This window comes from Zingiber officinale, chromosome 8A, assembly GCF_018446385.1.
Source record: "Zingiber officinale cultivar Zhangliang chromosome 8A, Zo_v1.1, whole genome shotgun sequence".
Taxonomy (NCBI): Eukaryota; Viridiplantae; Streptophyta; class Magnoliopsida; order Zingiberales; family Zingiberaceae; genus Zingiber; species Zingiber officinale.
In genome coordinates, this window is record NC_056000.1 from 44028176 (window position 1) to 44041215 (window position 13040).

The 13040-nt window shown below is 35.6% G+C and overlaps 1 protein-coding gene and 1 pseudogene across 1 annotated transcript; both read left to right on the forward strand.

Annotated features, from left to right (window-relative positions):
• The first annotated feature begins 1771 nt into the window (after nt 1–1771).
• Nucleotides 1772–3883, forward strand: LOC122010742. The gene has a single exon (XM_042567232.1). The coding sequence runs from the start codon at nt 1772–1774 to the stop codon at nt 3881–3883; it is 2112 nt and encodes a 703-aa protein (XP_042423166.1).
• Nucleotides 3884–6217: 2334 nt separating this feature from the next.
• On the forward strand, nt 6218–10822 carry LOC122010743 (annotated as a pseudogene).
• The last annotated feature ends 2218 nt before the right edge of the window (nt 10823–13040 follow it).

Consider the following 13040-nt stretch of genomic DNA (forward strand, 5'->3'; position numbering starts at 1 on the left):
ATCAGAACTTAGTAACTTGGCCTGAGCCCTTCATGAACCTGTAGCTTTGGTTTAAAAGGTCTTAAGCCACCTGATTAGATCCAACACTTTGTGGTTCTATTTTTCAATCATGTACCTTTAAGTTTGCCAGCTGCAAATAACTTGATTTTTCTGTCATATTTTATTTGTTAATTTTGCATCCTTCTTTTTTGTTTCCTTTTTTTTCTTCCCAGTAAAATAACAAGAACCAAAGAGATAGTATAGCACCTTTGTATTGGTTAGGTGCTTCAACACTTATGTGATTTGCTGAGACACTAAATTTTTACATGGAATTTTTGCTTGCGATTAATTTATAGGATAATGACGAATGAATGGTGAAAACGGGGAGAACTTTCTGTAGTCTTGTGTGTGATTGTCATTGGCCTCTGTCTTTCTCTTAAGCTAAAATGAAAAGTTTATAAGATTGTTGTATCACTGCCATGATTTATGGATCAGGACATTCAACTTTGTAAAATATGGCAGGCTAGAAATTCAAGTCAATTTGGTTTAGTCTTAATTAGTTAAAAAGATTTGGTTGAATTTTTTTTTAACTGCATATTAACATAAGTCATATGCAGCTGCAAAGCAATCCTCTTGAAGATCGATATAGCAGCGTAATATGCGGCCCAAGTGGTGATGTATGAAGCTATTAGAAAAATAACATAACAAATAATAACACAAAAGAGAAATGAGGTCTATCTCCATTAGATGATTATAAGAAAGAAAATAGGTTAAGATGATTTCTACATGTTTTAAGTTCACCAATTGATTCTATAGGTTGAATTAGAGTGGAAGACCTAAGAGATAGATATGCCAAAGAAAAACAATAGTCGACATAATACAAAATAATACAAAGGGACTTACTTGACTTGAGTATTTGTAGTGATACAGTTTTGCAAAGAGCTCAATTGAGATAAACAATTGATAGTTTATTAGTGATAAGATTCATCTAGCCAACCCAAATAGTTAGGACAAACACAACTTGATGGTGAAGATAGGTATGATGATTTATTCTTCAATAAGATTGTTAAAAATCGCCATTGAGCTCAGTTGTAGTGTTTATATTGTTCTCTATAACATGTAATGTTCTCTGTAACATGTAATACATTACTCTTTATATTGGTCATACATTGCCAAAACAATATGATGCATACTTCAAATAAACTTTTGAAGAAAAATCTGTCTGATAACCTTACCTATATTTGAGAATGCAGACATTCTTGAACCTCTTTCCTTATGCTTAGTGTTATAGAATATGGTCTTTTATTGTGTACAGGATGCACTATTATTCTTTTTTATGTTAGTCTAACCACCAGTCTCATAGTGAACAGTATATAACCCTTTCACATTAAATTTAGATGTTTGTTATAACAGATGTTTTTCTAGGTTTTAACTGCAACAGCACATTTGACCAGGGAACAAGTAAGGTGCCATGACAAAAAATGATTTGGAAAAGTAAATATAAATCAACATCATATTCATGCCTTTTAAGAATGTCATAGCTTTTCATTACATATTGGCATACAAGTAAATATTCCTTATCCTTTTATTTGATGCTATCCTAAGGAAGCCGATGGACAAGGCGTGGATGAAATTACCAAGATATAGCCATGACAAAAAATGATTTGGAAAAGTAAATATAACTCAACATCATATTCATGCCTTTTAAGAATGTCATAGCTTTTCATTACATATTGGCATACAAGTAAATATTCCTTATCCTTTTTTATTTGATGCTATCCTAAGGAAGCCGATGGACAAGGCGTGGATGAAATTACCAAGATATAGCCCAGAATACATTAATGGTGTTGAAGTTTTTCTAAATTATGCGTACACAAAAGGAAACCCCCAAGGAGTAGAGATTTTGTGCCCTTGTGCTAAATGCCACAATGCTTTTTGGAGGACAAGGGCAGTGGTGCTTGATCATTTAATTGGATACGGATTTGAAAAAGGATATGATGTTTGGGTTCGTCATGGTGAGGGGCTAATAAACCCGATGGATCTCAATGGTGATATGGATGATAGAGAGGATGCAATTGATGATATTGATGGACTATTGTATGAACAATTTAGAGATGTGGCACAAGAAGAAAATGGAGTTGGTGAAGGCCCTAATGAAGATGCTAAAAAGTTCTATAATCTACTTGAAGATGCAAAGCAAGAGTTGTACCCGGGTTGCAAAAACTTCACTAAATTGTCATTCACTATTCGACTGTATTTGTTGAAGTGCCTTCATGGTTGGAGTAATGCATCTTTCAATGCTTTATTAGTGCTGTTGAGAGAATCTATGCCTCAATTGAATATTCCCGATTCATTAAACAAAACTAGAGGCATGATAAGGGATTTGGGGCTTGATTATAAAAAGATTGATGTTTGCCCTAATGACTGCATGCTATATTGGAAAGATCACGAGAATGACACCTCTTGCCATGTTTGTGGAGCTCCACGATGGATTGAGAATGTTGAAGGAGATCGCCAACTTGAGGAAAATAAGAAAGCTTACAAAATTTCCGGTAAAGTTTTGAGACACTTCCCCTTGATTCCTAGGCTTCAAAGGTTATTTTTGTGTTCAAAGACAGCTGGCTCATTAAGGTGGCATGAAGAGGAGCGTTCAAAGGCTGGAAAGTTAAGGCATCCCGCGGATGGAGAGGCGTGGAAAGACTTCGATAAATGCCATCCTAACCTTGCCAGTGATTCACGAAACATAAGGCTTGGATTGACCAGTGATGGATTTAATCCTTTTAGATCCATGAATGTGTCTCACAGTACTTGGCCTGTGGTTTTGATACCATATAACTTTCCACCTTGGTGGTGTATGAAGGCTGAGTATGCTATGCTATCTTTATTAATCCCTGGCCCGCAATCACCAGGGAATAACATTGATGTATACCTCCAACCATTGATTGAGGAGTTGAAGTTATTGTGGGATTCAGGAGTAGAAACATATGATTCTTCACTAAATCAAACTTTTCAAATGCGAGCAGCTCTATTGTGGACTATCAGTGATTTTCCTGGGTATGCTATGTTGAGTGGGTGGAGTACAAAAGGGAAATTAGCATGTCCTTGTTGCAATTATAACACTAATTCAACTTATTTGAGGTATAGTCGAAAGATGTGTTATATGGATCATCGTGTTTTTTTGCCTATGGATCATGAATATAGATCAAATACAAGGGCTTTTAATGGGAGAAAAGAATCCAGGCCTCCACCAACTTTGTTGAAAGGGAAAGATACCTTAGAATTATTAGAAAACTTCAATAATGTCTTTGGAAAGATGCAAACAAAACTTACCAATGGTCCTTGGAAGAAAAAATCAATTTTTTTTGAGTTGTCATATTGGAAGCACAATAGCTTGCGCCATAACCTTGATGTGATGCATATAGAGAAAAATATATTTGATAATATAATCGGGACTTTGTTGGATATCCCAGGGAAGACAAAAGATCATGAAAAAGCTCGTTTTGACTTACAAGACATGGGCATTAGAAAGAAACTTCATCCCAAAGAGACAAATGAAGGTAAAAATATAATGTTCTCAAAAGCATGTTTCTCCATGACTCCGAATGAGAAGACTATTTTCTGTGGTGTTTTAAAGAAAGCAAAAATACCAGATGGTTGTGCGTCAAACATCTCAAGATGTGTTCATGTTGTTGAGAAGAAAATTTATGGTTACAAAAGTCATGATGCACATTTCATTCTACATTACTTGCTACAAGTAGCTGTGAGAAGCACAATGTCCAACCAGGTTTCCCACCCTTTAATTCGTCTTTGTTCATTTTTTCGTTGCTTATGCCAAAAAGTAATTGACGTGGGGGATCTTAATATCTTGCAATCAGAGATTACTGAAACACTTTGCCAGTTGTAGACAATTTTTCCTCCTAGTTTTTTTGATATAATGGTTCATTTGCCTATACATCTAGTGGATGAGATAAAATTAGGAGGGCCAGTACAATTTCGATGGATGTACTTTCCAGAAAGATATTTAGGTAAATTGAAGAGTTATGTTCGTAACAAGAGTCGACCAGAAGGTTCTATTGTTGAGGGATTCTTGGTTGAGGAATGCTTAACATTATGCTCACGATATTTGCATGGTGGTGTAGAAACAAGGCTTAATAGAATGACAAGGAATAGTGATAGATGTGATCCTTATGAAGTTAGCATTGGCCATTCTATTGGAAGTGCAAAAGTAATTTCTCTGGAATACAAGTTAAGGAGTCAAGCCCACCGTTACATCTTGTTTAATCATGATGAAGTTCAAGAATTCATTAGGTAAGTAAATCTATTGGTTGTTGGCTTTAATTATGTTAAAAGTATCTAACATTCATTTTAACAATGCAATTTCAATTGTAGGGAGCATGAAAACGTAATTACAAATGTTAAAAAAAGAAAGAAGTGGAGCAAAGCAAAGAGTCAAGGACAAGATTTCGTTGAGTGGTTCAAAAATTGTGCTTTGATGGATGATGTACCAGACCACCTTAAGGAGCTATCTAGAGGACCAAATACAATTGCAAGATGTTTTTCTAGCTATGTCATTAATGGTTACCGGTTTCATACAAAGCAACGTGATACAAAACGCAAGACACAAAATAGTGGTGTTTCGGTGGTGTCAGTGACCCAAAGCTTTGCTAGCACTAAAGATGAAAATCCAACAACAAAACCAATAGCATACTATGGATCAATTATTGAAATAATTGAACTGGACTACTATGGTAGTTCTAAATTTGTGTTATTTCGATGTGATTGGTATGAAGTTGAGGATGACAAGTATGGGTTGACTTGTGTTTACTTCAATAAGAGATGTTATGTAGATGATCCTTTTGTGTTGGCTTCTCAGGTCCACCAATGCTTCTATATTGAAGATCCTTTTGATGCTAATAGAAAATATGTTATGAAGACCGTTCCACGAGACTTTTTTAATATGAAAGATGATATAAATTCAAATTCCCAGGAGTTATATCAAAGCGAGCCGTCAAATCATGCTGTAAATCTAGCTATAGTTGATTCCAATTATGAAGTCGAGTTGGTCAGGGATGATATGCCGGCGACGGTTATTGAAAATCCATTTCTTAAGTCAAATATGGTGGAATCCGAAGATCAATTAAATTTTGATGCCACTTTGTCAGAATCCATGGATTAGTCTATCTGTACTGATTTTATTTTGTTAATTCAATAGTAACTAATTAGTCTATCTGTACTGATTTTGTCACTTTTTGCGCTAGACATTTAAACACAATGAGTATCTTTTATTTGTTCCAAATTGCTAATATTTGCTTATCTGCTATTGATATAGCGAATCTGTCACATCCGCTAATCAAATTGTACAAATGTATTTTCCACTGAACCCCTTAATTTCACAATAATGTTGTAGTAACGAGCCCAGGATCGATCCGAGGAACCAACGGTAGAATGTAATTTAGGATTGTCTTTTATTCCTATTTTTGGGGTTTTCGATATAAAAATGGAATGGGGGGATTTAAGCTTGAATCTAAATGTAACAAAGGAAAAGCGCAGCAATAAAGAGATTAATCTAAAGCAAGAGTAAAACCTAACTATGTGCCAATGAACAAATCATTACGCATTGTCACTCTACGTTGTGATAAATCCATTAACACACATCAAACTAAGATATAAAATAGCAAGACACAATTAAATCTGATCTAAAGCAAGATGTAAACCCTAGCTTAGAATTTAAACACTAAACAAGTAACCAAGCATCAACTAAAACTTAAACTAAGCTTCAACAAGGAAAGAAATGCTAACTACTTGCATAAAAATATAACAAAACATAAAAGTAATCTGTGATAAGCTATAAAAACAATAATAAAACGAATTAAAACCTAACCAATCCAACTCACAACCAATCTCACAAGTTTCACACTCAAGCCGTCACACAAGAGTGCCAAAGTCGAAACCATCCAACTTTGGACCTCAATGGATCGTCTCAACTGCGTATCAGCTCAAGGAATGCTTAAGAACACCGACGGACCACCCCCGGCGAGCTAAGAACATCCCGGAACCCATAAATGCCGAAAATCTGAAAATCTGGTCTCTGGATCTGATGGGAAGCTGTGGAACGCGGATGGACATCTGATGGAGTTCAGAAACGCCGGAAGACCACCTCCAAATGTTGCCGATGGGAATCGGAGCTCAGATTTGGAAGAACACCTCCAAATCTGAGGTGAACAGAGGCATCGAAGAAATGGAGATTGCGCCGGAGGGAAAATCCAAATCGGTTCCAGAGAATCGGGATGAAGCTTCTGGGACGTCCTTCACCGATGTTGAAGCTCGGAAGAATGATCGGAGAAGAGAAAGGGGCCAGAATCCGGAGAAATGCCGCGGGGATGAAGCTGATGTGCGTGGAGGATTCGACGAAGCAGAAAGGCACTGTAGCTTCTGTTTTAAATAAGATCTGGATCTGGAATGGACGGTTGCGATGATTCCAGGCTAAATCAACGGTAAAAAGTCATCCAAAATCTGATCTGAAGGTACTGATGTTGATCTAGGGTCTGGATCTACCCTCCCGTAGGTCGGATCGATCAGATCATCACTGGATGACCCAGATCTGCCCAGTCTTCAATGAACGGCCCAGATTGTTTCGGCCTGGATCAATGGCTAGATGAACTCAGATCTGGATCAAAACTTCTGGATCTTCATCAATGGCTCATATCTGCTCCCCATTAGGTTGGATCGGCCAGATCTTCAACGGATGGTCCAGATCTCTCCTATTCTTGATGAATGGCCCAAATCGACCCAAAGCTTGATCTTGTCGTTTAAACTCCGATTCAAGCCCAATTTCGGTCCAAATAAATCCAAATCCAAGATCCTTTGATGCCTACAAAATAAGAATCAAATATTAGCATCAAATAGTACCAAAAATAATATAATTTGCAATTAAGTCTAAAAATACACACAATGCACAAAATATGATGTAACCATGATTTAAACTATGAAATCAACATCAAAACCATGCATAAATGAATCAAAATAATGCAGTAAAATCATGCTTATCACTATTCAAATAATTTCTTTACTTTATTTGTTCTAAATTTCTAATATCTACTATTCAACTTGGCTGGTTCTAGAGTATTGTGTTGGTGGTGACCTCGTGACATTATTCAAGCAGGTGAGTGTGTTTATTTTTTGCAAACCAAGATTTTTTTTTCCAGATTGCATTTTGATTGGCCAGATGATTAAGTAGTTTCACCTATCTAGCAAGCTCCCATCCTAAAAACAAAGGTCATGTTCTTAGTGGTTTATTTTTTGCTATAAAAGACGTTAGTGTCCTGACAATTTTGCTACTTCTTGACTTGAGAAACTTCAACATTCTTCTACCATAAGAAAAGCAACTTTACAAAAATAGCTCTTATGATGGACTTACAACATTTGTAATTTGTTGATTTCGTTTTGTTTCATTTAAATTGACATTAGTTACATATATGTTTTAGTTACAATGATAACCTGCTAGTTGCCAGCAGTTACACCTATCTTCAACCTGCTAGTTGCCAGAAGTTACACCAAGGAACTGAGATTGAGGAAAATAATATACTGAAGGGTCTTATAGTATGTGTGCATCCCTGCCTCCAAGCGAACCTGTTCTCCCCTTCAGTATAGAGATGCTTCCTTGGTTGGCTCACTAGTTGTTTTCCTCAGTCTCATTTCCCTAAGTTCTCTGGAGACAATTTGATCCTTCAGTATATTATTTATCTTATAGTATCACCAGTCTCTTTGTTTACAGAAATTTGTTCTTAATTCCAGTGCTTTTGTTCTTAATTTTTCATACATTGTCTCACTTGTTATGTTATTGTTTTAATCATTTTATGTGCTTTTGGTTTTTTTTTTCCTTTTTTAGAAAAATGAACAGGAGAATTGATATTGAACCTCATCAATTTCAAGTTAAGTCCAGTGCTGAATTGCTCAAACTGTATAAAGTAAAAGTAGAAGGTGCCAAGAATATGAAGAAAAATAAAGAATCTACTTCAAAGCAAGAGCCAAGGAAAAATTCTACAGCTGGAAGTGCAGTCCAAGAAGCTAGAAATACTCAAATACAACATCAAAAGAATGACCAAAGGAAGCAGCCATTGACCACTACATGTGCAATTCAAGAAGGTGCCAAAAATATGAAGAAAAACAAAGAATCTACTTCAAATCAAGAGCCAAGGATAAATTCTACTGTTGCAAGTGTAGTCCAAGAAGCTAGAAATACTCAAATACAACATCAAAAGAAAGACCAAAGCAAGCAGCCATTAAGCACTACAAGTGCAGTTCAAGAAGTTAGAATGCAGCAAGAAAAGTTAGAAGTAAGATCTACTTTGATGCAACATGGAAAGCAAGAACAAAGGAAGAAGCTATTAGCCATTGGAAGTGCAGTCCAAGTAGGAAGATCTACTCAAACACACCACAAAAAGCAAGACCAGATGACGCAATCCTTAGCCACTGGAAGTGAAGTCGAAGTTGGAGGATCTACTTACATTCCAAGTCAAAAAGACCTTGATAACCATGCATTTTTAGTCCAACCTGAATCATCTAAGAAGATTGATGACCAAAATGACAGATTTTGTCCAAATAATTTAAAGAGACAACTGAGAAATACAATAGGAGATCATGGTCAAGGATCTACGGAAGAACAACCAGCCTCTAAGAAGCCAAAGGCTATTTCAAAGTGTCCTGCTATATCACTTGAAAAATATATTAATAATCATAGGGATCAACTTGAAGAAGAGGAATTAGAAGATGAAGAGAGTGAAGAAAATGACATAGAACAAGAAGTTGAAGGGGATATCAACTTTGAAAATGAAGAAGATGAGGATACTAATGACAATACAACCGAAGGTAACATTTTTTCTAGTTTAAGGGGATATCAACTTTTGATTTTAACTCATTTGTGTTTTAAGTGTCTTTGTTTATTTTAGACATTATGAAAATATGAAATTTGTTGTTTATTCGTTATGTTAATTAGGGGCAACATCGAAGAGAAAACGGGGAAAGACATTGTGTAAAAAAGTTCATGAACGATCAATAAATGATAGACAAGAAATCATCTTGAATAAAGAAGGAGAACCCGTTGGACCAGACCAGAAGACAATTTCTCAACTTAGTAGTTTCTTGGGAACAATAGCAAGAAGTGCAGATTTGTGTCCTCTTACTTACACAAATTGAAAAGCTATACCAAACAAACAACACATATGGAATTATATCAATGTATCAACTTTTTTACTTTTGTGTTTCTACTACATGTGTGTTTTTGTATTTATATAAATTAGATCTTTATAACTGCATTACTTTTCTTGGCAGCAAAAATACATCATTCCAGAAAAAGGGGAGAAGGCTGTGTATGGTATTATAAATGATGCTTGGAGGCGATATAAATGTTGGATTAAGAAAAATCATTTCACCGAGTATACAACCATGCGCGAGCGGCTGAAAAATCGTCCTCAAGACATACCAGAAGCATACTTTAGAGTGTTGATGGATTATTGGAGACTTGAAACCATTCAAGTAAGATACATATTTTTATAATTAAGTAATATTTTATATTATATTTTTCATGTTTGATAAAATTCATTTTTCATTGATGAATTTAGGAAATAAGTGATCAAAATGCTAAAAATATTGCTCAGCAAAAATGGAGACACCGTGCAGGGTCTATAAGTTTTGCTTGTATAAAGGAGAGATTGGTATTCTATTCTATTTGTTATAAGCATACATTTAAATTGGCCTAAATTTAGTGCTTAAATCATTATTTTCTTCAAGCAGAGTGCAAGCAATGAGGATAAAGAGTCTCCAACTCAAGCTGAAATGTTCATTGAAACTCGACAGAGAAAGAAAGGAAAACAACTAGATCAAGAAACAAATAATGCAATTGTAAGTGTTTCTCTACGCTTTACATGTCAAATGTAATTATTCACTATCACAATTAACATTACTTATACAATTGCTAGACAAAACTTCGAGACTTGATTGAAAATTCTAGTGTACCTTCTACTGAGGCTTTTAAGACTGTATTTGGCAAAGAGAAGCCAGGAAGAGTGCGATGTTATGGAAGAACTACAACACCTACACTCTTAAAAAGAAATGAAGAAATAGCATAAATTGAGAAAAGGCATGCTAATGAAGTTAAACATTTAACTGATAAGGTGCATGAGATAGAAGCGAAACATGAAGAGATGGAGGTGAAACATAGTAAAGAGATGGCGGTAATGGAGCAAAAATTTCAACTTCTTCTAAGGACCATGTTAAATCAAAATGACTCAAGAGTAGACATGGAGTCTTTGGCAGCTTTGTTATCTCCATGTGATGCTAATAGTGGTCTACGTTCATCCACATCTACTCATGCTCCAAATAATCCCAAGGTAAAAATGAAGTTCATATTAAAAAAATATTTTTGGAATTTGTTCAAATATTTATGCACTCAAGGCATAACTTGTGGTAATTCCCTTTTTCAATAGACTTATTGCATCCTTGGTATACCTGTTAACTTGACTTACTGCATGTAACCTCTTGACTTATTGCATCCTTCAATAGACTCCAAATTTAGTTATTAGTTAGATCTTCATATCTTGTCCTTGGTACTCCAAATTTATGTCATTCAACATGAGTCACGTCATCACCATGAGTCAACATTTATCTAATAATTTATTCAACATTTATAACTCTCTAGTAGCTATGATTTTTCAATTATTATTTATGATGATTGGTGAGGTCTTAATATTTTAACTTTTATATACAGGATCCTAATATGGATGGTGATCATGTGGATGAAGATCAAATGTTGGACATAGAAGTGGAAGAAGATGATGCTATATAGCTTGATTTTTTAGTACAAGTACTGATAGTGGATGAAGGTCAAATGTGGATGCAGATCAAATATTTTGATCAGTAATGATAGATGACAAATGATTTTATATTTTGTGTGCAAAGATTTAAGTTTAAGGTAGAGAAATATTAAGACAAATGTAGATGAAGATGATGCATACTTTGTTAATTACTATATTTGTTTGAGTATTATAATATTTTGTTTTGGATAACAATGTAATTAATTTTCTTCAATATGTATATGGATGATTAATATATTTTGAGCATGTTTTTCTTTAATTGGTATAATTTTCTTCAATTGGTATATTTCCAGTATTAATTTTTTCTGTTGCTATCAACAACAACAGTTTTCCTCTGTTGTTATCAATAACACCGGTTTTCCTGTGTTGCAATCAAAGGCAACGGTTTTTCCTGTGTTGCAATCAAAGGCAACGGTTTTTTCTGTTGCTATCATAGATAACGGTCATAAACCGTTGCCATAGAATGATTAAAAAACCGTTGGCTAATATTCATCAAAGGCTACGGTTTTTTTTATAGTGTTGCAAATTATTAGTAAAACTGTTGCCTAAACAAAAGGCAACGGCTGACTATACCACGGTTTAAAAACCGTTGTCTAAAGAAAAGGCAACGGTTTTTATACTTTAGGCCACATTTTTTGGACGTTGTCATTGGTGAAAAATGTTGTAGTGAACGTGTAGCAATTCAACAGTTATCCGTCTCTTATATTTCTGCTGAAAATCAAATCCCTGATATCTTTACTAAGCTATTATCCAGACAGCGTTTCAACAAGTTAATAAGCAAACTCAACGTCAAAGATCTCCCGTTAAGTTTATCGGGGGTAAACGAGATAAAGAGAATCACTAGAATTGACCAGATCAAATCACTAAATCAAATCAAATTAGGATTAGGATTATTCTAATAATCATGTTATAATTATTAGAATAATTCTGTTATATATTAATTGATCAATTGACTAAGTACTTCTTAAACATTATATATTGTATTGTCCTTAGGATAACTATCAATGAATAATAATTAAGATTAATTATTGTTTTCATATTCTTTCTTGTCCTCTTCTTATTCTTCTTCTTACAGTTGGCGGATTATTAGTTGTTTTACTTGGGTAAATTTTATCTTGACCGGTCCGAGTCCACTTGGTACAAATCTATGTTTTGTACCCCTAACACCCATGCATGAGAGAAAGTCTCTCCTATGCATTTGTTGATATTGTGTGTGTGCAATAATACAAACTAACAACTTTACCTTGAAACTTTCAATATGAAATAAAGTCCATTCTATTCTATCAAGAACCTTAACTCGAACCTCCAAACAACCGTTGCGGCATCATCGTAAACACCTACAACTGTTGCTCCTCTTCCTCAAAGTAATTAAGTCCTTATAAGTTCTCTTTCACAATAACTTTAATTCACTTAAGCATTCTGTTGAGCCCAAAGAATGTCCACATATCTCTACAATAATATGATATTGTATGAAGATATCTTGCATCCTTTTTAACCTCATGATCTTTACCAAATCTTTCCAATGTGGGGCTTTGATTGAAACCCAACAATCCTCCCCTCAAACGAAGGACTACAATTACTCTCATAGTCCGGGCCTCCCCGCGTGCATCCTGTCATCCTGACCTGCTCTGGGCCTCCTCGCAAGCATCCGCGCCCGGTCACCTTAACCTACTTCGAGCCTACCTGCGAGCATCCGGCCACCCTGACCTACTCGCCTCACCGTAAGTACTCGGTCACCCTGACCTACTTGCCCCTGTAAGTATTCGGTCACCTTGACCTGCTTTGGGCCTCCCCGCCAGCATCCGCGCTTGGTCACCTTGACCTACTCCGGTCCTACCTGCGAGCATCCGGCCACCCTGACCTACTCCGGGTCCACCCTCAACTTCGTTCAAGGCCGTCCCACTTGGCATCTGGTCCGGACCATGACTCTGATACCATTTGTTGTGCCCAAAGGATATCCACATATCTCCACAATGACATGATATTGTCCACTTTGGGCCTAAGCTCTCATGACTTTGCTCTTGGGCTCTAACCAAAAGGCCTCATGCCAATGAAGATATCTTACATCCTTTTTAACCCCATAATTTTTATCAAATCTTTTCAATGTGAGATTTTAATTGAAACCAACACATTCATTATCAATTTTTCTTCTTTCATCTCTTTCAATGATTAAAAATACAAAAAAAAACC

What these genes read in the sequence shown, in the direction of transcription:
- LOC122010742 (XM_042567232.1), top strand. Translation starts at nt 1,772, where the DNA reads ATGGACAAGGCGTGGATGAAATTACCAAGATATAGCCCAGAATACATT.